The 25950-nt window shown below is 58.0% G+C and overlaps 9 protein-coding genes across 13 annotated transcripts; 5 read left to right on the plus strand and 4 right to left on the minus strand.

Moving 5' to 3' along the window:
• Window positions 1-31: 31 nt before the first annotated feature.
• JDV02_003176 (uncharacterized protein) lies at window positions 32-1483 on the plus strand (the record flags this gene model as incomplete). The annotated part of the gene is made up of 3 exons (XM_047984276.1): window positions 32-615; window positions 718-805; window positions 978-1483. Exons 1-3 carry the CDS (start codon window positions 64-66, stop codon window positions 1481-1483), a joined length of 1146 nt encoding a protein of 381 aa, XP_047840250.1. The 5' UTR covers window positions 32-63.
• A 595-nt stretch (window positions 1484-2078) lies between these two features.
• On the plus strand, window positions 2079-3320 carry JDV02_003177 (uncharacterized protein). The gene is made up of 2 exons (XM_047984277.1): window positions 2079-2324; window positions 2406-3320. The coding sequence occupies exons 1-2, from the start codon at window positions 2185-2187 to the stop codon at window positions 3154-3156; spliced, it is 891 nt and encodes a 296-aa protein (XP_047840251.1). The 5' UTR covers window positions 2079-2184; the 3' UTR covers window positions 3157-3320.
• On the minus strand, window positions 3179-4428 carry JDV02_003178 (uncharacterized protein). 3 transcript variants are annotated; one of them, XM_047984278.1, is made up of 3 exons: window positions 4175-4428; window positions 3595-3996; window positions 3179-3496 (listed from the first exon to the last, which is right to left on the minus strand). In XM_047984278.1, exons 1-3 carry the CDS (start codon window positions 4275-4277, stop codon window positions 3408-3410), a joined length of 594 nt encoding a protein of 197 aa, XP_047840252.1. In that variant the 5' UTR covers window positions 4278-4428; the 3' UTR covers window positions 3179-3407. The 3 variants fall into 3 exon arrangements, with proteins under 3 accessions (XP_047840252.1, XP_047840253.1, XP_047840254.1); XM_047984279.1 differs by having other exon boundaries at window positions 3179-3996; XM_047984280.1 differs by having other exon boundaries at window positions 3595-4428.
• A 636-nt stretch (window positions 4429-5064) lies between these two features.
• JDV02_003179 (uncharacterized protein) lies at window positions 5065-6459 on the minus strand (the record flags this gene model as incomplete). The annotated part of the gene is made up of 2 exons (XM_047984281.1): window positions 5065-5460; window positions 5581-6459. The coding sequence occupies 2 exons, from the start codon at window positions 6457-6459 to the stop codon at window positions 5065-5067; spliced, it is 1275 nt and encodes a 424-aa protein (XP_047840255.1).
• An 884-nt stretch (window positions 6460-7343) lies between these two features.
• On the plus strand, window positions 7344-8078 carry JDV02_003180 (uncharacterized protein; the record flags this gene model as incomplete). Its single annotated transcript, XM_047984282.1, has 1 exon — window positions 7344-8078. The coding sequence occupies one exon, from the start codon at window positions 7344-7346 to the stop codon at window positions 7974-7976; it is 633 nt and encodes a 210-aa protein (XP_047840256.1). The 3' UTR covers window positions 7977-8078.
• A 45-nt stretch (window positions 8079-8123) lies between these two features.
• On the minus strand, window positions 8124-8630 carry JDV02_003181 (uncharacterized protein; the record flags this gene model as incomplete). The annotated part of the gene is made up of 1 exon (XM_047984283.1): window positions 8124-8630. One exon carries the CDS (start codon window positions 8628-8630, stop codon window positions 8124-8126), a length of 507 nt encoding a protein of 168 aa, XP_047840257.1.
• A 3064-nt stretch (window positions 8631-11694) lies between these two features.
• JDV02_003182 (uncharacterized protein) lies at window positions 11695-12947 on the plus strand (the record flags this gene model as incomplete). The annotated part of the gene is made up of 3 exons (XM_047984284.1): window positions 11695-12029; window positions 12105-12327; window positions 12399-12947. The coding sequence occupies 3 exons, from the start codon at window positions 11695-11697 to the stop codon at window positions 12735-12737; spliced, it is 897 nt and encodes a 298-aa protein (XP_047840258.1). The 3' UTR covers window positions 12738-12947.
• A 747-nt stretch (window positions 12948-13694) lies between these two features.
• On the plus strand, window positions 13695-14216 carry JDV02_003183 (uncharacterized protein; the record flags this gene model as incomplete). The annotated part of the gene is made up of 1 exon (XM_047984285.1): window positions 13695-14216. The coding sequence occupies one exon, from the start codon at window positions 13695-13697 to the stop codon at window positions 14214-14216; it is 522 nt and encodes a 173-aa protein (XP_047840259.1).
• Window positions 14217-16923: 2707 nt separating this feature from the next.
• On the minus strand, window positions 16924-23215 carry JDV02_003184 (uncharacterized protein). 3 transcript variants are annotated; one of them, XM_047984288.1, is made up of 6 exons: window positions 21503-23215; window positions 21254-21388; window positions 20958-21040; window positions 20395-20783; window positions 20232-20325; window positions 16924-20115 (listed from the first exon to the last, which is right to left on the minus strand). In XM_047984288.1, exons 1-6 carry the CDS (start codon window positions 22074-22076, stop codon window positions 18409-18411), a joined length of 2982 nt encoding a protein of 993 aa, XP_047840262.1. In that variant the 5' UTR covers window positions 22077-23215; the 3' UTR covers window positions 16924-18408. The 3 variants fall into 3 exon arrangements, with proteins under 3 accessions (XP_047840262.1, XP_047840261.1, XP_047840260.1); XM_047984287.1 differs by having other exon boundaries at window positions 20395-21040; window positions 21503-22164; XM_047984286.1 differs by having other exon boundaries at window positions 20958-21388; window positions 21503-22164.
• Window positions 23216-25950: the final 2735 nt, after the last annotated feature.

Raw genomic sequence — 25950 nt, forward strand, 5'->3', positions numbered from 1 at the left:
TGATGTGGTGATAGCAGAACGACAACTTATATCCTGCGAGCGAGAGAGAGAGAGAAAGAGAGCATGACTTCTTTCCTCGCCAAACACATTGTCAAACTGCGCACATCACCCAGCCTTCATCCGTGCTACCACACCGCCGCGAGGAATATGACGACCACCAACGACGAAGCCACGCGCCTCGAGGAGGCGGCGGCTCGGCTGTCGAAGCACTACCACAGTGCGGGCGCACGGACAAGCGCGGCAGAGGAGCGGGAGCGCGCGCGTACGTCGTCGGGTAGCATGATGGGCGGGCTGGCGGCGCCGCTGCTGGAGCAGATGGGCCTGTTGTCGTCGTCGTCGTCGGCGGCGGCGGCGGCGGCGGTCCACGATGTGACGGGCTCGCCGTCGCAGCCGCAGAAGCAGCCGTCGATCCGGCTGCTGGACAGCGCGTGCGGGCCGGGCGTGTTCACGCGCGAGGTGCAGGGCGCGCTGGGGAGGACTGCGGAGGGGAGGGAGGTGCTCGCGCGGAGCCGCTTCGTGTGCGCGGATAGCTCGCCGGGGATGGTGGAGGCTGCGAGGAGGAGGATGGAGGAGGAGGAGTGGGTAAATGCTGAGGCGAGGGTTGCGGATGCGATGGTGAGTGACGCATTGTTCGGTCTCCGGGCGTCGTGTTGTCTACTTTATATTACGTGAGTTGCGCGGGGGAGTGGAGAGACGAGCTGATGATGGTGATGACAGGATACGGGGCTGCCGGATGATGCGTTTACACATGTGGCCATCACGCTCGGGTTGCATCTGATACCCCAGCCGGATGCCGTTCTTGCGGGTAAGAGAACGTCCTCGCCCCTCGCTCTCTCTCGCTCTCTCTCGCGCTCTCTCTCCCTCTTCCCCGATATTCGCGCACATCTACCAAAGCATACAAAGCGCACGTTTTGTCGGGGGGTGGGGGTTTTAAGTAGACTGACGATGCTGATGATGGGCGTTCGTTCCCCCCCCAGACGTCAAGCGGGTGCTTCGGCACGGCGGCATGTTCGGGGCAACCACGTTCCCGGCGTCCAACGCGGACAAGTTCTGGTTCGCGGACCTGCGGGAGGCTTTCGCGTCGATGCCGTTCGAGGCGCCGCTGCCGGCACGGATGCCGATGCAGGTGCACGGGAGCGGACGGTGGTACGACGCGGGATGGGTGGAGGAGCACCTGACGACGACGACGCAACAGCAGCAGGGGACCTTCCGCGACGTGCGGGTGAGGGTCGTGCCAGGGCGGTACCGCGTGGAGAGCCCCACGGCGTGGCTGCGCACGTTTGGCGGGATGCTGTCGTGGGTGACGGGCGCGTGGTGGCCGGAGGAGCTGCGCGCGGAGCACGGCGAGGAGGAGGTTAGGGGGTTGGTCAGGAGGTTCCTTGAGGAAAAGTATGGCGATGTCGAGGAGGGGTGGGACGTGGAGTGGGAGGTGATTTGCATGACGGCCGTGGTGGACAAGGGACAGCAGATGGGTGATGCATGAGGTGGGGGAGAGAGAGAGAGAGAGAGAGAGAGACACGATGTGCGTTGATGGAATGACGGTCTGGTTTGGGGGAGGTGCGCTGCGTTTTGATACAGGTATACAGTATACAGTATACGTAGTAGACTTGAAGACCTCGGAGGCTTTCCCAATAGACGGTCACATAGATCATGATCCTTGGAAACCGATACGGTCAGTGCCGTCAGTCATCGTATCGGACGGGTGTTTGTTTGGAGACCCGCTGATCGACGGCTGTCGAGAATCGGGACCATTCCGGCGTCATCGTAGGTTGGAGGCAGCGTGTATTCGTTGATGAGCGGACATGTCGCGAATCGTGCTCGTTCTGGAACTCGTCCACGTGTCAGAATCGCAACGGCCCCTGGCGAAACGAACGAATCCTGGAACCGTCCGCCCACCACGCTTCAGCGCTCCCCACGCACTGCCTACCTAGGTAGGTAGATGAGGTACTAAGGGACTACTGCGAAACCCTATAACCATCCAAAGTCAGGGGCCGCGTACACTCACACGGGGTACAAAAAGCCCCGCCACGTGATCCACCTAGTATCCAAGGAACTTACCGATCCCCTATAGATTCCCTGCTAGATCCCCGTCACGACGGGTTCGATCCATCCCATCTTTCTCGCCAGCCTCGTCATGTCTTAGGCCCTGGCCCCCGCGCCCGCTGTATCGCCCGCCAGCACGTCATGATCGCGCTCTATGCCGCCGCGCTGTTCGGCGCGCTGTCGACGAGCGTCGTTGCGTCGTCGCAGGCGCTCAGCGCAGAAACCCTCCCGTCCTATCACTACGGCGCGCCCATCCACGTCGAGTGCATGAATCGCAGCTCGTATGTGCCCCCCCCCCCCTTCTTCGCGCACATTGCTTCTCGCCCCGTCTTGTCCGTCAGCTTACCAGCGAGCCCCTCCAGTGAAACCGGCGAGCACATCGAAGACGCCAACCACGAGCTGCAATGGGTGCCGTTCCCCCTCTGCAACGAGACGGGCAAGCCGCTCGAGTTTCACTACGGCACTGAGGGCGAGGTCAACTGCACCATCCCCTTCGTCTCCGACCCCTTCTTCCACCTCCTCGAGTTCTACATCCACAACGACGCCCCCTTGTCCTGTCGCCTCCCCGCCCGTCCGCACGGGCACGTCGAGGTGGTCGGCGAGGATCCGCCCAAGCAGGAGTATATACCGCTCGTATTTGCGCTCGCCGGCACGCTGCAGCTGAGCCACATGCACATCAGCACGCACATGAACGTGCTGCTGCACAGCACGCCCAAGCACCATCTACGCCCGCACGATAGCGGCGTGCTCGACTCGGGCGTCGCCTACAGCACCAGCCCGCTGAGCCACATGGAGGGCACGCAAAGCCGGCGCCTCATCATCGGCGACCCGCTGCCCCTGTCCTTTTCCGTGCGCTGGTTTCCCACGCCCGCGCTGCCCAAGACGGAGGGCAAGGTGGAGTGGCAGGGCGTCGGCGGCCACGTCTACGCGAGCACCGTCTTCTACAGCATGGTCTCGTTCGGCGCCGGCGTGTGCCTGGCCGGCATGTACACCCTGGGCGTGGTACTGCCGCGGAGGCTGAAGAACAGAGCGCTGGGAGGGGCCACGCCGTTGGGATACGGCCTGAACGGCGTGGGCAACGGCTGGGGCTACGCGTCCAAGAGGATAGACTGATTGATTACATGGAAAAGGTACGGGGGCATCACGACGACATGTATGATTTTTGCGGCGTTGTATGGCTGTGTAGGACTATCTATTGTGCTGGACACCTCCTGGCGTAGAAAAACATTAATACCGTTGCCGCTGCGCATAGGCCGCAAGCCATTTACCAACGCGACCAAACTACTAGATACGTTCACTCTCGTTTTGCTGCGCATCGGCCGCAGGCGCTGTGCCGCCTGTGCGGGAAAGCTACCAAACTACGATCACTGTCGCTTTCCCTTGTTAATGACCGCTTCTGCTCGCTGGAACCGGAGCGCTAGTCGCGTGTACATGTCGATGCCCATAATGGCGGCTGTTGGCCGCGGTTAGTATCTCAAAGTGCACTCAAAACCAATGCGGCGAGAGCCATGGAGGGAAGGGGGGAAAGAAAAGAGGAGGAGGCTTTCTTACGAATAATGACAAACGGGAGATAGGTCCCGTAAAACAGAGAAGACTTCTTCTTGGCGGACAGCTTCAGGAAGCTCATGCTCCACAGCTCGGCGCAACACGCGACGGAGCCCATGAACGTGAGGCAGCAGAAGACGACGGCGGCGAGCTCGACAAAGGGGGTGGTGCGGCGCCAGAGGGAGGAGAGGCGCCAGACGAGGTAGACGGCGAGGGGCAGCTGGACGAGGAGCTCGACGTAGAGGAAGGCCTGGAGCCAGGGGGAGTGCGGCGAGGCGGCGGGGGAGGCGCTGAAGAAGGGGTCGCTGGTGGCGCGGATGTACCTGCGCCGGATGGAGATGAGGAAGTGCAGCGGCGCCGAGGAGCCCGCGTAGAGGGCCTTGGGGTAGAAGGCGACGAGGTCGAGGACTGGCGGGGGGGAGACGTCTGTTAGTATATGTAGATGGATGGAGCTGGGAGGTGTTGAAGCAACACGCCGGTTGGGGGTTGGGAGTTGCGCAAGCGCACCGAAAAAGGAGAGATGTCCGGTGATGGATGAGGGAGAGATCATGTCACGGAAGGTAATTGTGCTTGTTGGACGACTTACATATCATGCCCAGGAGCTGGATCGAGATGATGGCCAAGTACGCCCAGTCGCGGCGGTACTTGGACGACATGGCGAAGAGCGTGTCTGTCCACATGCACGTCATCGGCTAGGGCGATGGTCAGTGGGAGGGGTTATCAGGCTACCAGGGATGCGACGATGGGCAACCCTGAATGGAGTTGAAGGAGGAGTTGATGGTGGTGGTACGAGGGTGGATGACAGACGGGGCGTTGACGAATTGCGAGATTGTGTGTGTGTGTCGACTGTGGAGTGAGTGAGATCAACAGAGAAGAAAAAAAGAGAGTCCAGCAGGGGCTGCCGTCAATGGTGCTGGTTGGTCCCCCTGTAAGTCAATGGTGGTGGGCATTGATCTCCCTTTTGTATGAGTTTCTCAGGTTGTGAAGCATCAAGAAAGTCTGCCGACCTCTACTTTATTCATGACTTGTTCTACTCTTGTTTGCGCGGGTAGATCCTTTGTTCTCTAGCGATTCGCTCGCGCGACAGGGGCGTGCGGCCCTTGAAGCTTTTGAAGGGTCCCCCCTGCCCGCTGTGGGCGCGGCTGGATTGGCCGCTGAACGGGACGACCAGATGCTGAACTGTGCGGTTCCAAATAACTAACTACCTGCTGTCTTCGACAATGGGATGTATGCTGTACTGTATACATCTGACTGCGTTCAAGAAAAAAAAAAACTACCTTGGGGCTGGTTGGTATCATGCAAACATACAGGATCGTAGCACGCCAGCAACATACGCAAGGTACAGTAGCAGACGACCTCGCCGCCTGTCCATCCGACACTGGCTCCGTCTTATTTCTACTTGAACTGTTTCATCTGCTTATAGTACCAAGACTAGATGGAAGAAAGAGGCAGTAAAGTCAGCGTTGCCTAGTCTGCCTACAAATATGACGACTGAAGGTAGTGGAGGGGGCAAGATATTACGCTTTCGACGCCGGCACCCAGCGCCTTGACGCCCAGATACTTGACGATCCACGGAATGGCAACGTGCTTCGTCGGCACCTGCGCATCGTCGTCCGACACGTCGCGGTTGAGGATCGCGTCCCTCGGCAAGGACGGCCGCAGGATCGCCGGCCTGGCCAAGCCGACCAGGTCGCACGACCCTTGGGCAACGGCCGCTTCCATGCCGCGGCGCGTGCGAAAGCCGCCCGTCACCATGAGCGCCGTGTGCGGCAGCGCCTGTCGGATGGCCTTTGCAAACTCCAGGAAGAAGGCCTCGCGCGCGAGCGTCTTTTCGGACTTTTGGTGCTGCACCTCGGGTCCGTCGCCTACAAACTGCAGCCGAGTCATCATCAGCCAAATGCGAATCCCCCGGCTCACTTGTCGTTATCTCATCGGAGGTTGTCGTTGTTGTTATAGTTGTTGCAGGATGGGGAAAAATCGGGCTCAACGTACGACTGGATTCTCGTAGGACCCTCCGCTGACTTCGATAAAGTCCACGCCCGCGTTGGCAATGACCCTGGCCTGCGCGAGGACGTCCTGCAGCTCGCTCGACGACGCGGGATCCACGGCCGCCTGGTGGTCTACCGAGTTGAGCTTGACGCCGATGCAGAAGTCGGCCCGCGCCGCTGCCGTCGCGGCGCGCACTGCGCGGATAATGTCCACGACGATGGTGGCTCTCTCTGCCGCGCCGCCGCCGTACCTGTCGGTTCGAAGATTGGTCTTTGCGGACAAGAACTGCGCGAGCAGGTACCCGTGCGCGGCGTGAATCTGAATACCGTCAAAGCCCGCCTGCGACGCGATCCTCGCGGCGTTGGCGAACCTCTGCACCACGTCCTCAATGTCCCGCACCGTCATCTCGCGCGGCGTGCCAAAGACCAAGGCGGCTAGGGTCCTCTGCGTGAGGTTCGAGCCAAAGTCCATGGCGACGCTGCTCGGGGCCATGGTCTTTTCAAAGTACCCCCTCTTGCCTGCCCTGATGGGCGACTGCCGCCCGGGATGGTTGAGCTGCAAGATGGTCGGGGTATCTCTGCTCCTGCACGTGTCGGCCAGCTTGCGGTACGCGGCGAGCGTCTTCGCCTCGTCTACGCGGGCCGTGTCTATGGCGAGGTCTTCGCGGGCGCCAAAGTAGCGCAGGTCGACTTGCACGGCGCCGGTCAACAACAGGCCCCATCCGCCGTCGGCCCAGGTGCGGTAGAGGCGGTGGAACTGGTCCGAGGTTGGCAGGCCGTCGCAGTCGGCGAGTTGCTCGGTGGTGGCCGCCTTGACGAGGCGGTTTCGCAGTGTGATGCCGCATGGTAGGGTTAAAGGGCTATCAAGATGTAAGTCGCCCATGGTGGTGTGGTTTCAAAGTGAATGCTATCGTTTACTAAAATGCGTTGCTGTAAAGCGTTATGCCAGCAGACTTTGCATGATGGGAGCAGTCATATTTATCGCAACAACGACATCGGGTCAAAGCTGAGAATGAACGACCCATGAAACCGTCTGGCGGAGTTGGGATCCCGACTCGCGGTCTGTGACTCGCGCCTGAGACTCGCATTTACGTGCCATCATCAGCTCATAGATCATTCTCCATTTCTCATAGGACACCTGGTGGGACAGGCCAGGAAGTTAGTTCAGCACTCAATATGAAAGCGACATATCCGAGTCGAAAATACCAATGCTCGCGGTCGAGTCTCTGGCAAGTGATCGGCGTGGATGAACAGACTACCCGATCCCAGCGAGGTCGGGGCACGAGTTGTGCCGCTTGAAACAGGCTGCACTGTGATATCGTGATGTTTTTTGCGGAGGTTTGTCGTCGTTGTCGTCGTGCGGCTGAGATTGACGCTCAAAACTCCGCAACGCGGAGATTCCGGCATTGAGGTGCTGATTATCCTGCCGTACCCCGTTCCGTCTTGCCGGACACGACCTTGGTTCGTACTGGACGCAATGCAGTGAAAAGAAGAATGACTACGTCTGGGGTTTACAAATGTGTGACTCTTTCCGCCTAGCTGAAGTGTCATCGTCGCCCGATACGCGGTTAATAAGACGGGGAGGCGCGGTACAAGATTCTGGTTTAGTGTAATTGTGTTCTCTGTAGCCTAGACAGGCAGCAGTTATCGTCAACATGAAGACGCCGCTGCTACCCCGCCAACTCTCTCAACCACCAAACCATTCTCGTTGACTTCTACAGTACTGTAACACTGACGTTCATCCTCAGCGTTGCAATCCCCGTCGACATGCCTCTTACAAAAGCCTTTGCTACCAAAGGTCTCGCCATCTACGTCGACAACCCGCAGTCCGCGTACAAGCCCGGGGATACCATCACTGGCCGCGTTGCCCGCCAGGTCCCTATGGCCGTCGGTGCTGACCACGTCAGCATCACCATACACCTACACGGTTGCGCCTTTGCAAAACTCGTGGAATGGAGCGATCACACCGGCGAAAGCCAGAGGAGTTTTCACTGCGCGTTTCCTCCGCTTGCATCAGCCGACACGCTTGTCCAGCTACACGACGGGCCTCTGCATATCCCACGGACCGTCGACGGATTGTCAATAGACCAGATCGACGTTAAGAGACAGCGGGATCAAACCGTTGGCCAGTCGTGGCCATTTGCGATTACGATACCACGGCAGACGGCAGCGGGGGCTGTCGAGAAGAGCAGGGCCGGCATTGCATTCTTTGTTCCCGTGGACAAGGACGGTCACGTCCCCGCGCACCCGCTACCGGCGAGCACCTACCGTGAGCGAACGGAGTCGGGCCCGGGAGAGTTCAAGAGTGGCTTCATCGAGTATTTCCTGAAGGCGACATTGACCGCGGCCCACGGTGGCAGTGGCTCAGAGGCCATTCACCTCGTAACAATTGGAACGTGAGGTTGGCACCCTGGACTTGGTCGAATTATTGCGAGGATACCACACGTGTCGAAGGTCTTGACCGCGCGCAAATGCTCGCCATCCACATGTTTCAACTTGGACCACAAATGGAAGTACTTGCGGTCGTAGAGCTAAGGCTACCATTCCTCAACAGTGAAAATCCACCATGACTGTGTCTTCCCAAGCGGCGTTTCTGGCGGTCAAATACACTCTCGAGGGTATAAAGCTATCCTTGATCCCAACCTTGTCGCGAAACTCATCCAACGCCACGCCCCAGACGGCACCTACTCCGCGATTATGGATCGCGGTAACGCCGTTTGGGAAACTAGCTATGAAATGGGTAACCTCGGACGTCTCGTGCTGGCCGTCCTTCTTCATCTGCTCGTCCACCACGGCGGCGAGAGTGTCGCAGGCGTTGGGCGTGAAGGGAGTCGGCGCGGGCAGGCACGAGAATGGCGAGGTCGGTCGCATGAATGTGACGCAGCAGTGGTCCGCGACCCCGGCCTTGGAGCAGCGGTCGGAGACCTCAAAGTAGGTGTACGAGTCGTATTGGCCGCTGCTGAGGTCGTAGGGACAGTCGAAGACGGACAGCTGCGCCCAGGCGACGCCCAGGAGCAGCGAGAGGAGTGCGAGGACGGTGGCAAAGGCAAACATGGTGTCGGACTGTCGACGTGACGCGGGTTGAAGATCACTACATGAAAGATCACTACAACATGAAAGGATGACGCATTGTAGGGCTGTGTTTTGCTTGCAAGTTTATATTCATGGGCCGAAGTTATGCCCTCGTCACGGTCTGCTCTTGCGGTGAATCATGCTCGAATAGTTCCTGGAGTCGAGACCAGACGTCGTACGATGGTCAGGTTAAGCATCATGGGCGACTCGGCTTTTGGCTCTATCCGCCAGTCCGAAGAGTTGGTCACGGCAGAGCTCTCTAGGCTCGACGCTGCACAACGTCGACTCGACAGCGACCCTTCAAACGCTGTCGAAATGCGAACAAGCTGCGACGACACGACTTCCCCAGATTGCAACCCCAGGATTTCGATGCACTGGGGTTCTTATTAGCCCCGCAACTAAATATAGCGAGCGTCTCCATCTCCATGTTCGCAACCCCAGGTTGGCGGGTTGCATCACCAACACCAAGACATGGAGCAACCATTAAAGAGTGTAGTTAACCTATTGTCTTGAAGACCCACGCGCGGGTCCTATATATGATGACTTTGAGTGAGGGCAATTTCGTGCCGGCGCCCCCATCCTAGATGTGAGTGGTCAAGGCGCAAATATAGCTCAGGGTCATTCAGGTACAAGACTGTGGGAAATTCTGTGTGGCAGAGCGCCATGTCTTGTCTGAGCACCGTGGCTTTTACAGTGCCGGCCAACCTTGACTGCACATCATCGCCATGGCGACACTGCTTTGAAGGGGGCAGCGGAGCGGATCGTTGGACTTGATGAATGGCACATCATGTGGTCTTGCGTGTGTGCGTGCACACGCAACGACAATTGAAGTATTCTCCACACGCAGTTTCACTTCGCGATTGAATCTAGTATTGATCTTGAAGCACAAACCCATGAGTTTGTCGTCTGTACAGTACAGGAGGGCTTGACACGTGTAATGGGAGGCCCGGCTAAAGAAGGGGAAGCATCTCTCGTCCTCAACGCACGCGTGTCAAGTGAGCCAGCTAACTAGGACTCTCCCCACGATCTCGCAAGTTGATGGGCCTGAAGGCAAGCCATCGGATGTTGCTGCTCAACCTAATTGACCGCTACGTACAGTATACCAGGACTGTTCCGGCATACACGGCGAGTCTGAGGCTGCCTGACAGAAGACTTGCCATGAACTTGCATCTGTCATTCGCTGCAAGTACGAGGGCACTCGGTCATATTGCCTTGGCTTACAGGTACCAGAACATCGCCGGCTAGCCTCATCGTACGAGAGCGATGTTCGGTGTACGCCGGCCTGTCGAGCTGACCACCACAACAGTCCAGACCTGTCGGTGTTTCGTTGGTTCGCAACTTAGGCAAAAATCGCCATCATGCATCGTGCTCCGAGCGCCGCTCCAGGGCCTCGTCATCAGCATCGGGTCCTCCGGCTCGTCGCTCAGCTCCCCCGAGCCGATGCCGTTTTCGGCTCAGTTTATAATGGCACGAAGCTGTTTACAGAGAGAATATGCAACGACACACAAGCAGTTTTTCGATGGCTCTAAGCGATTTCTTGTTGGGTCGGGGTCCGCGCGGTGACGCGGCAGCACAGCGCACAAGCCATGCGGTACCAACGTGGGCGCTATCGATTGAGGCCTTCACTCGCAGGGGCAAGGAAAGGGCTCCTGCGATCAATCGCACACTGCCTGGTGTTGAGAACCACTCACACGGAAACTGGCTGGCTGGGCAGAGAGCCGGCGCGGCACCATGACCCAAGTATTGGTGGTCGTACCAAACAAACAAAAGCACGCATGTACGTTGGGCAAAGCGGAGTTGAGCACTGTGCTCGGAGGGATGCGGGCGCTGAATTGCTCAACGGATAACGGGTCGCACGCTCGGGGCTGTAGACCGCATCGGATATCTGCGGGTCGTCGGAGACGCCGGAAGGAAAGATGGTTCCGGGGACTTGGCCATTATTTGGCTTTGGCTGTGAGGTGCTACTTGGGAACATAGAACAACATGGCGTTGTCGAGCCAGGACGGCGAGCTCTGGGCCTTTGCTCTCGTTTCGTGTGTTGGCCCCAGCGGTGAAAAGGGCCCGTCCCTCAATGGTTAGGGTCAAGACTCAAGAGCAACTCGGAAACCTTGTCCTTTGCAGCAACTCTACAACCAGACATGCACACCAACGAGGAGATTGTTGCCAAACCCCGAAGTCAAGCAATCTTCAGTCAGACGCCCAAAGTCGCTGAGCACATTGTCCTCAGCCACCCATTGTCATTACATACTTGGTTTGGCGCAGGCAGGCACCAGACCAGACATTCGTCAGCCCAAACAAGCGTAACAACTGAGTTGCGGCTGAGGCCCAGCCCATCCCGCTCTAGGCGCCCCTGGGCGTCCAGGGGCATCAAGGTCCCCTTTCCTGAAAAGGAAACCTCTTGAGTCTCGACTCTGAATTGTGAGGCCAATTGGAGGCCTTGCCGTATGCCACCTCATCCACGCCGACGGGGAGGCTGCGGTAGGGCAGATGTGACCACCCCTCCAGCAATAGTTGCCTGGGCTAAAGGCTTCAGCTTTCCTGAGCGCACGCCAGCCCTGCCGGGCACACCCAAAACGAGATTCGTCGGTCAACCTAGAGCAGCCACAATCAATATATTGCCCCATTTGGGGCCTCCACTCTTACCACGCTCGGTGCCAGACTGGCGGTGCGATCGCGCGCGAACCATCAAACAAAATCAGTATTGCACCTTGACACGGCAGTGCTCAACTTGCTGTGTTGGCAGGGCGCGTAGGGCAGGGCTCGCTCGTCACCACGATAGCTTCGTGGGACTTCCAGCCGCAACCGAGCCCCATGCAAGTGAAGATTAGTGCAGACAACTCAAAGCATCGTAGGTTAAATCATGGGAGATTCAGCTCGGCCGACCGAGTCTGTATAAGAAGGATGGGAATATCCCCAATGGCCAAAGATCGAACCAGACAATCATCCCGCAAGAGTCAAGTTTCCTAAACACCGAGACCTACCCTCAAGACTTCAGCTGCCTCCCCCCCCCCCCCCAAGAGTCGATTTATCAACCTCATCATCCAAAATGCAAGTCAAGAGTCTCGCCCTCTTCGCGGTCAGCGCCGCTGCCGCTGCCCTCCCCGCCGAGTCGGAGCCTTACTACGACGAGAACACCAACACTCTGTCCGAGCGTTCGGTCAAGAACGGCATCTTTGGTCGCACCACTCCTCAGGGCCAGGTTTGCAACGCCGACAACGCCCTCCGCAACTTGCGCGACGCGCGCTACAGCGTCAGCGCCAGTGCCTTCTGCTCGACCTGGATTCAGTCGACGGTCACGGACACGGCGTACGCCGTCGCCACGGGCTACGACACAGCCACCGTTACCCCCGAGGCTGCCACCATTACGGATCACGCTGTCGTGTAAGTCCAACCAGGTCTCGCGAAAACCCTTCACGCAACATGAAAAGCTGAATGTGTCTGACAAAACTGAAAAAGGCCCGCTACTGTTACGACGGGCACAGACACCATCACGGTTTACACCACGATCCCCCCGGCCGGCCCCTACAAGCGTGGCCAGGGCGCCTACCCGCCGTGGCTATCCGCCAGCTATCCTGTTGAGCGTGTGAGCAGTGCCTGCTCCTGCTTCATCTCGGCGCCTTCGCCTGCGATCCACCAGACCGTTACCCTCACCACGTCGACTCAGACTCTCACCAACACGGTAAGCTCTCTTCTCCGCACGTGTGCAAGCCGATCGAACCCCCATCAGAAAGCTGACCCACCGCTCATCAGGTGACGGCCGAGACGCCCACCACGACCATCACCGAGACCTCGACCAGCACCACCAACGTTGCCGCCACGGCCACCTCCGTCGTTACCCGCCGCTGCGGCGTCGTCGGGTGCGGCAAGATCACGTCCATCATCGAGGCCAGTCTCCAGTACAAGACGCTCGCCGATTGCAAGGCCCGCTGCCTGGCCGTGCCCAGCTGCAAGGCCTACTCCTTCGGCGGTCCCGGCACGCCCGTCTGCACGCTCGGCAAGGTCCCCGCCAAGGACTTTTACTCTGAACTCAGCCCTCTTTTCCCTCAGTGCAAGGTGACGAAGCTGTATGACGCGACTTGTGGGCAGTAATTTTTTTTCTTCTTCTCAAGTCGCTCGCATTGACGCAAGAGCTGGGTCTGGGCGTCCGCCGCAGAGTCTCGGGAAGGGCAGGCAACGACACGTCAACGCATATAATATGCAATCGTGAAAATTCTGTTGGCGATCAGGTTACGAGCATACACGAAACTAGACCTGTATGTATGTGATGGCATAGCGAATATAGTAGATAATATTTATCAGACGTTCATTGCAATGACCAACCGCAACGCCCATATTATGGTTCAAGCGCTTTTCTGCCTCGCAGCTCCACCGGCATATCCGAGGCAGGCAGTCAAGCCAGATTGCGGCCATGTTTCATGTGGCACGTCCGATCGTGTTGGCCAGGGCGCAGAAAGCATCGCGCCTCAGACACCGCACGGTGCAGTTGGAGGCTTGAGGGCCAGACCCCGAACGCGCGAACACTGACAACCGCCTTGCGAGTTGCGCAACGACGAGGCAAATTCCTGACGTACGGTGACATCAGGGCTATGAGATCAGATCTCAATCGACTTCGTGCGGCAGACACGTTGAGCGTCTGGGGGAGTTCCTTTGACGATCATGACGTAGAGAGCTGTGTATCTACCTGCAATAGTCGCCCTCGAATTTTTTTGTTCTCTTCCAGTCAAGCGCCATGAGGCGTTCCCTGTGCATCGCCTGCGTCTCAGACGCAGTGTCAACCGTTGAATGAGTCAGTTGTTGGTGAGAACGGGCCTTGGGTTGGTCTCTGCACGTCTGATCAATGCCCGCATATGTCACAGGCGATTGACAGCCGTCGCCAGACGATTTTGCATTCAGATGCCAGAGAATTTCCTATAAAGGATGCGGCCCACCGCGTTTTGCGATTGTCTTTCGCTGAGATATCTGCATCGATCATTCAGCACACATTGAACCATCTCAAGTCTTACTTTCTACGACTTCAAGAACATCCAGCCCTCAGGCCACGACATCATGAAGCTCACCTTTGCCCTGTGCACTATGGCCACTCTGGCTACGGCGCTGCCAGCACCGAAGGACCCCAACATCGGCGACCCGCTGGGTCTCGGCTACTCGATTGGTAGACACTTCGACCGGGATGTCGACCACGCCGACATCAACTCTCGCGGAGACACCGATGACTTGAAGGACGGAAAGCTCGGTCAGCCGGTGATTGCTAGGGACGTCACCGCAGAGAACGAGCGCCGTGGTGAACCCAAGTTCGGAGACTCGTTGTTTGGCGAGGGTGTCCGCCACGACCGTCGAGGCGAGCCGAAGTTCGGAGATTCCCTGTTCGGGGAGGGTGTCCGCCACGACCGTCGAGGCGAGCCCAAGTTTGGAGACTCCCTATTTGGGGAGGGTGTCCGTCACGATCGTCGAGATGAGCCGAAGTTTGGCGATTCGCTGTTTGGCGAAGGTGTCCGTCACGACCGTCGAGGCGATCCCAAGTTTGGGGAGTCCGAGTTTGGCATCGGCGAGCGTCCCAAGTCCAACTAACGCAATGGCCACCATCTCCGGGACAATCTACGGGAACGGTGGACTCGCGAAAGCCAGCGCCGTATTTCGATATCAATGAACACCATCATCGCGATATCGGGTATCCTCAGATCGGAGAGTCTTCAGTTTCGGAGCGAGTTCACTGCCGTCACATTACCTCGAATTTCTCAAACTTTCTTCGCATGAGAGAAACACGAAGCGTTTTCCTTTCCTCGGACAGAATGTTTGCCAATTGAACGGCAGACGTATTGTCCGAATCGGACGGCACCTTCATTCTCCCATCACTACTACGATTATCCTGGCCAAAGACGAGAGAGAAGATCAGGCTACTGTTGAAATCAGATTGTACACGTTCATTAGTACGAAGAAAAATGAGTCAAGCTTCACAATCTATGGTACCGCCTACCTTACAACAGCCGTCGTGACGTGGCCTGACGTGGGCGCGGCACGGGTACGGAGCTTCAGCAGAGTATTGTTGTGATACTCTACGCTACGTTTTTCAAAAGAAATAGATTGTACAGCCATGAAACGACTTTTTTGCGCCCCCGCTTGTGGTCTTGCGAGGCCCGGCGACTTTGGCTGTAATGAAGCTGCCCTAGGTACATATATGATAGGTCAAGGTTCCATAGTTGCCCAAGTTATATACATCAAGTCATGAACTTCCACCGATTATGCTCCAAGCTCGTATCTAAGTCATAGCGTACCTATGGTGTTTGTACCAGACCCCTGAGCATCGGGGCAGAATCGCAGCACTGGCCTAGATACTGGCTCTAGGATAAGTGCACCTGAGCGCCATGGCAGAACAAAAGATACATGTACCCGCTGCGTAGAGATTGACCCTGGAACTATTCTTAATAAGCGCTTTCTCTTACACGGAAAAGGTTAAAAGCCAAGAAGAGCCCGATTCTCAGCAGGCGTGCGGACCACTGGGGCGGTAAGGCGATGCTTTGTTGAGATCTGTACAGGTTTCGCTGAGCAGCGGCTTTGGCGTGACACCAGTTGAGTCGTGTCGGGGGACCTGTCCAGATTTGGCTCGATAATTAGTGAGATAGATAACAACAAATAATTGGACACGTCCGCAGACACGTAGCGTAGTGATGATAGTCGCTCCTTGTTCGAGTCAGCTTCGAAACGTTTCAGCTATGATGTGCCCCCAATTGAATGGCAACCTAAACCAGTAATTGGAACTTGGAATTTATACAATGATTATCCATAATTGGTGAGATAATAAGAAATGGGAACTCTAGTATCAGTTTAGTTGGCTGCATGTTGAAGATTGTGTCATTTGTTCGCCTATGAGCGAGAAGTAAGTTCGAAATAGTCCGTACATTACAGACAATTCCTGAACCTCTCATCCCCGGTGCTGTGTTGGTTTTGTACCGTATTTGCTTGGACGTGCGGCCTGTTTTGGTCCTTTTTAGAACCTTTTGATGTTTCAGGCGGCGTGGGCGACATGCTGTGTGTTCGTAGGTGCTCATGTATGCGCGCTAAGAAGAGACACGACGCCATCGAGTTCATGTTCTCTTCGAGTTAAGCTACGCAGCTACATGTACCGGTTGTTAGCGAAGCTCCGCAGACTGCTTTTGAACCTCGCTCATGTGTCAGATCTTCCCTTCCCGCTTCCGGGCGGCAGCTGGAGCCCATGCCACGCTCCAACTACAGCCCAGATGCCACAGTAGCCTGACTGTCTAAGGACGACGCTCGATAACAGACCGGGGCGAAACAAAGCGCAGACATGCAGCATACGTTCCCATTTGCGGATTCGCGCCATCGGCACTCGATCTTGAGTCGCGCACAATTGCGGTATGCGCGGAACTTTGCACCTCCGACGTCTGAGTCGGCACAGTTTCCGCCATGGCATCGGTGAGAAGCTTGCATGGTGGCGATCCGACGGGGGATATCTGTGATCGACCGTCAGGACCCGACATCGGCCGTTCATCGAGTCCTCGCGACACGCCTCTGGTCTGCCTTTGAGCGTTGAACATTCATTTGTGCGCTCACACTTGGCAAACGGCATGGACGGACCGGCGTTGGATAAGTTCGGCGGACCCAGGAACCTCCGAGGCCGGAGTCTTCATCAGGTCGCCGAGCACTTGTAATAGCGATTGGTCCGGCCATCGGTTGACGGTATCTATATCCCGAGTCCGGTCTCAAAGGAAGGCCACGGGACATAAACATCAACGATCATTGGCCTTATAACCTGCTTGAGCCGTGCCGACACGTGTGACGGCACGGAACTTGGACCCCGACGACCCACGTGATGCTGCTTTGGAGAAGGTCAACGACATGACCCCTACTCCGTACGGAGTACATTCATTCATGTTCGTGACCAGGGGGGAGGGGGGTCCTCGCAGCAGCATCAGCAGCAGCAGCAGCATGGCGCTCCACCTGGTGGTACATGTAATGCTTGGAGCATACTTGCAGCTTGCCCCATGGACGGCAGAGACCAATGGCACTGAAAACTGCCGACAGGGCTTCCCGCGTGCCGCCTGCATGCAGCACCGGCGTGAGCATGGTGTGGATGTTGTGGCACGGGGGAAGGGGGGGGGGCGGCGGCTGCGGCGGCGTGGAGCGCGTGCGGGACGAGCCGCACACTTTGTCAGAGCCCATGCAGCAGAGGGGTCCCCGTCACGCCATACTTGAACCAGGCAAACGTCGTCAGGTGATGGAGCTCCGTACGGTGTGCGAAGAGTACCTGCAGTAGGTAGCCGTCGCACGTCGCGGCAGGACGGTGTGCACGATTTTGGATTCGCGTCAGTAATGTATGTACAGAATATGTATGTATGTACGAGAACAAGCATCAGCCTCCGCATACATACACCTCGTGTTTGCCACAAGTCGGGTACCGAATACGTGCCGTATGCTACGGTTTCGTCTTTGTGGGACCCTGTCAATGCACAACCCGCATGCCACCATCGTCTTCACAGCTACTCAATAGTCGCCCGTTATATTGCTTCATGTATGCCCTCGGGCAACCACCTTTATCATTCACCTGGGTTCTCGATGGTTTCGATCCAATTGGATTGGACGGACGTCTGACACCACCCCATGGCTATCCACCGACCCCCATCTCAGACATTGCCCCAGCCTCCAGGCCCCCACCGAGGTGTGCTGGGCTGGGGCAGCTGCAACGTCGAAATCCCGTCACATTCCGCAGCACTCTGTCGATATTGTAGGCGCCTTCCTGGGGAAAATCGAGGGTTGATGCGGGAGGGTCAAGCCGTCGGTCGGTCAAGGCAGGCAGGCCGTGCGAAACGACAACGATGCCACGCCAACCACGCCCCCCCTGCCCCCTCGGGGCCCATCGATTTCTGCTCGGTGTGTTGCTCGTGTTTCGGCCACTGGGCCGCCGCGTAACACGAAATTCCAATGTGCATCCACCTCGCCGAGCCGTCATGCAGATGGAAAGTGACTGCTCACCCAGTACAGAGCCGGCGGGTACCGGATTGGTGTCGTCGGGGAGACGAGGGGAGGGCAAGGGAGAGCGTAGAAAAAAATACCCGACGATGCTCGTCGACGGTGGCGACTGCTACACCGGCCGACAGGGATGATGGCGCGCCGGTCATGACGAGAGTGGCGGCGGGGAAGACCAATGCGGCACGCATCAAGATATCGGAAGACGGCGTCTCGGAAGGTGGCCGTGAGCCCTGCACCTCCGTCACGAGACCGGAGCAACCCTTCCCCCCCCCTTGCCACCCCTGTTGCCAGCGCAGGAATGGTGGTCAGCTCCCTGTGTCGACCTTGTACTCGCCCGTCGCCGGAGCATCGGCCCCACTCGGACTCGGCGGAAACTGTGGGGCATCGCGGATCGGTCCGCATCCCGATTCGGAAGGGGCCCGGGCCTGCGGGCGCCGTCATGCTTCAATTTGCTGTCGCCCCCTCGGGGGGGTCCAAAGACCAAATGCTCGAATTGTCAAATGGCTGCCTACTAGCGGCTCTGTATATACAATCATTGCCTGCCAGTCTGTAGAGCGGCTTGAGCGAGCCTTGTCCGTGCCGCCGCCATTGAAAGTACATGAATGAATGCCCCCATCGCGGCCACATAGATGCACCCAAACCATAATAAAAGAAAACCAGTATGCTCCCCCCGCGCCCGATGATGACGTTTTCAAGCACAATGCTGTCCCAGATGCACACTCACACACCACTCGTCCCAGCCAAAAAGCGCAATATGTGACAGAAAGTATGTGCTTCAGCTATCCCAGATAGCCCCATACGCGGGAACGCCCCGCGTCTCCAGACCGTACACGACCTTTTTGGTGATTTTCTCATTTGCAATGATGACGACGGCTTCGGCACCGAATTCTCTCACGAGATTGTACCCCATCTTGACAAGGTCGGGCCGGCCCTTGACCTTTGTGTCGTGGATCACCGCATTGGGGATTGTCTTGTAGATGGTGCTAAGCACAGCCTTGCCAAACGTCTTCTCAGGATTCGGTGTTGACCAGATGAGTTGCGTGGGGCAGCTAGGCTGGCTGATGTGGCCAAGAAGAGGCCCGATGCCAGAGCCGGTGGCAATGACAACGATGCGGTTGAACAGAGTTGCAATGCGCATGACACCGCAGGTGGGCACGCCGCGTACCCAGAGCTTCGTCGGCGGGTTGCGAATGCACGACTTGGTCCAATCGCCCGCGTTGGACACGACCAGAGAGTATCCCTTTTGGCTCGTGAGCTCATTCGGCTCGGGCTGCGGAATAGTCGCGAAGGAGTGCCACTCCAGGAGAGGTCGCCTCGAGATTCGCGTGAAGCTGCCGTTGACCGGGAAGGTGTAGCCAAAGTTGAGCATGATGGCGTGATCCGACAGCGGAATGGCGTCCACGGGGACCTTGCGAAGCCAGAACCACGACGAGGCGATGCTGCAGGTTGCGACTCCAAGCATCCAGAAACTGGGGCTTCGGATGAGCGCAAGCCCGAGATCCTCGCCGACAGGGGTGGCATCGTAGACAGACAAGACGGTGCGAATCCAAAACAGAGCCAGAGCGGTCCAGCCGAGGAAACGGTGGAGGCGCTCAAAGCTGTTGTGGTACTTCTTGCGGAAGGTCGGGTATGCGAAGCCCACGATGGCGCAGCAGAGAAGTGTCAACACCCAGGAGACAAAGATGGACGCAGGCGAGTCTGTCGTGTTGTTTTGCGCGTATGCCACAGTCGAGCGGACGGTCGATGCCAGTAGCCAAGTAGTAGCGCACACGCCTGCGCCCGAGTGAATACCTCCCAGGTGGTAGATTTTGGCGCATCGGCGACGGATCGCCAAGGGCGCCGCCTTGGGCACGGAGCAGAAAATGGTGTAGAGAATATTGATGACGATGTCCTGGCGGACGAGCACCGCCGTGACGAGGTTGGCGGCCGTGAGCGTGCCGAGCCATTCCGGACCCGCGTGGAGAAGAAGCAGGGCAACAAGCGCGCCGATGTTGACGATGCCGATGAAGCTGAACAGGGTGCGGTAGACAATGAGGATCCTGTGTCGCAGGCCACGGAAGGGCTGCGGAATGTCCTTGTCGGGGATGTCCTTGGAGAGGTCGAGCTTCTCCGACTCGGCCGTGAGGGTCGACGTCGAAGAGATGGAGCGCGTCTCCACCAATGTTCCGCAGTCGCTGACCGGCTTCTCGGGGGACGTGGGCCGCTTCTCGCTGAGCTCGGCCTGTAGAGCCAGTGCTCGAAGAGCCTGCTTGTCAATCTTGCCGTTGGTGGTGGTTGGGAATTCGTCAAGCTGGTGGACCCTACTGGGGATGGCGTAGTAGGGCTGCAGCTTGCGAGTGTAGTCGAGGATAGATTCAATGTCTTGTTTTGACGGGACGATGAAGCCGTGAATTTCTCCGTCGATCAGGAGCACCGTGGCGCGAGTGACGCCAGGCGCGGATGCCAGCGACGACGAGACACCGTCGAGTTCCACCCGGAATCCCTGATTCAAAAAGATGTGAGATGGTGTTCGTAGATATGACACGAAGCCATCGCCGGGCCAAGGGGACAGGGGTTTGGGCGAGGCGAGGCGTCAGTCACTAGGGCAACTCGACTCACCTTGACCTTGACCTGATCGTCACAGCGCCCTAGAATGTCAATGTTCCCGTCGTGTCTCCACTGGCCCAGATCCCCGGTACAGTACATGTGCGATCTGGTGAGACATACCCTCTGTTAGCTCGGTCCCGCACAGCTGGAGCTTCTGGATCTATCAAGCACTTACCCATCGCCAGCAAATTTATCAGGAATGTAGGCCTCCTTTGTCTTGGATTCGAGCCCCACGTAGCCACGAGTGACTCCGTGGCCTCCAGCCCACATGACGCCAGAAACGCCTACAGGTACCGGTTCGCTCTTGTCGTCGAGGATGTAAACGGTGTTATTGGGTGTGGGGCGACCGATGGAGATCGGCTCGCCAGGGATATGTTTGGACATGGTGTTAACGATGGTCGTCTCCGTAGGGCCACAGCAGTTCCAGTAGGTGGCATGCGCGGCCCAGAGGTCGGCGAGGTCTTGCGAGGTAGGCTCGCCTGCCGTGGCGACGACCTTGATGTTCGGGTATGTGGCTGGGTGGTATTTAGATAGTATGGTGGGCGTGCAGATGAGGACATCGAGCTGCAAGGAGTGCATCAGGAGAGGTCAGCAGGCTGCGCCTAGCGTTATGTATCATGCAGCACAGTACATGAAAGGAATAGGATTGGACAGGACGTGACATAAATTTTGTCACGGTACGGACAACAGGATCGGAGATAGGGGCGTTGAACAGTATGAGCCATGGCTGGAACCTACCTCCTGGATTGTAGACTCCCACTTGGAACCCCGGACAACAAGGGTGCCGCCATTGCACAGACATGCGAAGATCTCCCAGGCAGCTATGTTGCAGTTAGCAGGGGTCCGACTCATGTCCGGCAGAACGAGATCGGGAGGTTGATGCTGCAGGGCCTAGAAGGGTCCAACTGGTGCAAGGCTACGATCGTGAGACTGGCCTGCAGGAAGAAGGACCCAACCCGTATACGGCATAACGAGATCGTGACTTTGACGCCGCGGGGAAGATGGCCTATCCAGGCTCAAGGAGGTAGGCTTACCCATGTCGAAGCTTATGTTGAGAACTTGCCCAACACACATCCCTGGGCGGATCCCTAGCCCTCCGGGGTATAGGCAGACCAGGTTGGCCACGTTTTTGTGTGTGACGTCGACGCCTTTTGGTTTCCCAGTAGTCCCTATGCGAAATGGGTGATGGCGTCAGTACGACGTTGCAAGCTGAGCGGAGCAGGGGACGGGAGGAGGGGAGGGGAAGAGGGGGGCTACTAGAGCCAACACCATGTCGGACGCACCAGATGTGTAAATAACATAGCAGCCTGAGTCGGGAGTCGCAAGGTCGATCCAGTGGTCTGTGGGAGAAGCGAAGGTAGGGCACTCGGCCATGCATTGGTCAACAAGCACGGGGGTGAGGCCCGGGAAAAGGTTTCGAATGCGATGTTCCGTCGTTGAGAGACAGAGGACGATTTCGCCCTCAGACTGTTCGACAACGTGCCGTATCGTCGAGTCTGGGACCACCCCGCCGTCGAGGGGGACGTATTGAGCGCCGCATGAAAGAATCGCCCAGATACCGACGACCATCTCCAGGCCCCTCTTGACGACGAGGGGTATCCTCTGATGCGGTTGCACGCCGAGGGCACGAAGCCTCAAGGCGAGAATCTGAGCATGTCCCGCAAGCTCACGATATGTCAACTCGCGGGGAATACCTGTGGAGAGATCGCGAACTGCTACGGAGGAAGGGCCTGTCGTGGCCTGATGGTAGAAGGCGGCGGTGAGGGTCGGGAAGGGACAAGAGACTGTTTCACCTCGGGTGAAGGGCTCCATGTCCCGCGGCGAGGGTTTCCTCGACACTGGGCCGGTGACGGCCATGATGTCTAGGAGAGCAACAAGGGAATGGGGGTAAGGATGAAGAGTATCAGGAGGATCAAGGAGGCAGAATGGGGGAGGGGATGGGGAGGGGAGGGGGGGGGGGGGGGGGGGGCCAGACAGATGGACTGGGATATAACAAGACCACAACGTGTAAGAGGAGTGACGTTGATGGGAGACGACAGGAAAGCCGTTGGCAGATCTGTGCTCACTGCATGTTGCCTCGTGGCACAGCCGCGACGGAAAGCGGCTTTATATAGTTTTGCGAAGCTCTTCGGGAGGCGGAGTGCAATCCCAGCCCAACCCTGAGCCGGGCTCTTTTGTCCCGGCAACCCTGACTACATGGCCGGACGGAGGGCGGGCGGCTCCATGTGAAGCACGAAGGAGGCCGACATGGGGAAGGTGGAGGTGCTCACTCACCCGCGGCGAGTCGAGGTATGGATGGGTAGGTAGGTACGTATGGTATGGGCAAGGCGTGGCATGGCAGCGCGCATGGCATGGCATGGCAGCACGCATGGCATGGCATGGGAGGCATGGCATGGGGCCACCCGCCGCCGCTGCCGCCGCCCCCGGGACGCCGACATGGACATGGAGTGGACCGAACCGGCAGGCCCGACTACCTACGGAGGCGAGTTCGAGTCGAGTCGAGTCGAGTCGAGTCGAAGGGAGCGAGGGAAGAAGCGACCTGCCTCACAAGCGCAACTCCACGTCAGCGATAGTCCCCCCGGGGGGGTAAACGCCGCGCCGCAGCGCGCATGGCTTGGTACGGTACGGGCAAGCAAAAGGGAAAGCCTGCAGGACGAGTAGCGAGACGAGAAAGCAAGGAAGCGTGAGCAAACAGGGCAGCAAGGCAGGCATGAGCATGCAGCAAAGGTGCTGCCAGCAGCCGGTAGGATGGTGGCCCAGTGCGAGGAGGCCACACGGAGGCCCTGCTTCGCTTGGGTGTTCGGCCTCGGAGGGCGGGCGGCTCTGCCTCGCGCCCCGGGGGGGGGGGGGGGCACGGCGCCGTGGCGATAGGGCCGCCAACAGCTGGGGCTTGTGGACAAGGGCAGAGCAGAGCAGACAGGGCAGGATAGGACAGGACATGGGGGTTGGCAAAAGGTAAGGTTGGGTGTGTAGTGGTTGTGGAGCATGCGACGACGTTCGATTGCCGAGTGAACTTGTATGGACGTACGTACGTACGTACGAAACGCACAATAGAGCGCGTGTTAGTTGTTGTCGCATTCCGGCAGCGGAGACGTTCCGGGGGCGTGGATGGATGACAGGGCGAGGAGGAGTGAAGGGAAGGAGGGGGGGGGGTGAGTGTCTGCGCTCATCAACTGTGTTGTGCGTCTTGTTGCCTGCCTAGGCTTGACTTGGCTTCGTCTAATTGTTGCGCCTGCGCGTGTCGACCAACGACATGATGGACTCGACGTTGAAACCAGGGGACCCCTTGGAATGCCTTGGCCTTCTTACTCATCCTTTTCTGCGCGCGTGTCTGGTGCGCACCAGGGGGGAGTGGCTAGGCGAGAGACGAAGCACGAGTAAGAGGGGGTGGATGACGACGAGCAGATAAAAAAGAAGGGCACAGAGGAGGAGGAGGAGGAGGAGCAGGCGGAGCCCGAGGGAGGGGGGTGGGCGGGCGGAAGGCGAGCTCGGCGGCGGACCGGCGGCGGAGGGAGGACGGCGCGGTGGGGGAGAAGGGAGGGGGCGTGTCGTCCGTGTGCCTGGTCCTGGTCCTGGTCTGGTCTTGTGGGCAACGACGACGACGACGACAATGCCGAGGACGACGACGACGATAAGTGACGGAAGCACGTTGAGAGGGGACTTGGGGTCGGATGGACGACGCCCGATCAAGGCAAAGGGTACAGAGAGACCGGGAAGAATGCCGTGTCTGGCGGCCGGAGACCCCAAAGGGGAAAGATGCAACCGCCGTGTTTGCCAAAAGGAGAATTGAGCAACGAGCTTGAAGCCACGCGGACAGCAGCGGGCGATGCTTGTTGCATATACATACATACATACATACATACATGTATATCAGGCACTCTAGGGCTGGGCTGGCACTTTGTTTGCGTCTGGTGGTGCGGTGTACAAAGTAGTACGTAGATGGAAAAAAGGTGGGCGGGTGGGTGGATGGGTGTGGGTGTGTGTGTGTGTGTGTGTTGCGCCTGAGCGGGCGTCTATTTGTGAGACATTGCTCGAACCATGGGCCGCGAGCGATAGATGATGGCAAGAGTGAGAGAGAGAGAGAGAGAGGGGGGAGACGGAGACGGAGACGAAGAGGGAGAGAGAGAGGGTGAGAGGCGAGACGGAGATAGACAAGAGACAGCGAGGATGGCACGAACAAGTAATCCGGCGCGACGACTGGACCCCCCGCCAGCGTCTCAGCCCGGCAGCTCCACCCACAGCACAGCACGGGGACAGGGGTCTACATGTAGTTGGTGGTCGTCAAGGTACCGAGTTATCTTGTTGCGCCGACCAGTGACCGAGAGTCCCACCTCGCCGGGACCGCGGGAGCTGAGTGAGGGTGCCATCAGGTGCATCTGCGGCGGCCGCGGCGGTGGCGTGTTGAGAGTTGCTGTATGGATGTATGTATGTACATGTGTGTGTGTGTGTGTGTAGGCAGGCACGCACGCACGCACGCACGCATCGATGATGTACGTACGTACGTAGTATGGTCTGCGTGTACAGTATGTGTGCGTATGTATGTATGTATGTATGTATGTATGAAGCATGTACATACATCGCGCAAGCAGCTTCGTGGGAGCGCCGCCATGTGTGTACGTACGTACGTTCAAAGCAACAATACATGTACGTATGGGCCATGTGCTGTGCGTTGGGTGAGTCGCTTTTGCCAGGGATCGCCTCGATCATGCATTGTTGGCCTACACGCACGCACGCACGCTGACGATTCGGCGCGCACGAGGATGGAGCATCAGCAGGGGCGGCCTCCGTCGTTGAGCTAGTAGTTACGACCAGTAGAGGCGAGGTCAACTACATACGTGCGCACTTGAATTGAAGGGATGACTGGAGCGAGAGAGGGGCCATGTACGTACGTATGTATGTATGGACGCATGTATGCATGCATGCATGCAGGCGTGGAGGTATGTGAATGTATGTATGGGACTCGACGGCCAAATAGATGGAGGGGCGTGCACATAGTCGAGCTATGTATGTATGTACGTATGTAAGTATGTATGAGCCCGCCGCCGGGCAGCAGCGCCACCAGACACCAGACATAGGACAGGGTCCCAACGCACATGGGACCCGGCCAGCATTCATTCATGACATCCGTCGGCCTGCTAGACCGCACGGATTGGTCGAGGTACATGAAGGCCAACTCCTGCTATTCACGTTGGGCCGTCTGCGGGAGGCGAAAGCCGGCACGGTACGTCCGTCCGACGCGGGTTTTGCGTGCCCGAGTACAGTATACGTCTTGGATTCTTGTGACGTCTTCGTCTCGTGTTCCGTATAGGCTTGCTCTGATCGGCCGGGGAGGGGGTTGATGATGACATGGAGGGGCGCCGTTGGACATTGAGATACTAAGCCGTTTCATATCCATGTTCAATTGCTTGGAGAGTTGACTCAAGTCGAAGTCTCTGAGCGTTGAAGCGAGAGGACGTTGATGAGTAAGGATGAGTAACAAGCGAGGGCAGACACGCAGGCAGGCAGGCACATAGACAGACAGACAGACAGACAGACAGACAGGCAGATGGACAATAGCAGACTGTGAATCAAGGTCGTTTTTTCCCCCTTCCCCCCACGCGCGTGGTCCGAGAAGGGGGGGGTGGCAGGGGGGAGGATCGCCGGCGAACATGAACCGGGCTCTTCCAGTTCGGCTTCAAAACGTTGCTTTTTCCTCATCGTTTCGGGGTATGTGCCCTGCGCGCGGGCTGTC

This window comes from Purpureocillium takamizusanense, chromosome 2 (genome assembly GCF_022605165.1).
Source record: "Purpureocillium takamizusanense chromosome 2, complete sequence".
NCBI classification, from domain to species: domain Eukaryota; kingdom Fungi; phylum Ascomycota; class Sordariomycetes; order Hypocreales; family Ophiocordycipitaceae; genus Purpureocillium; species Purpureocillium takamizusanense.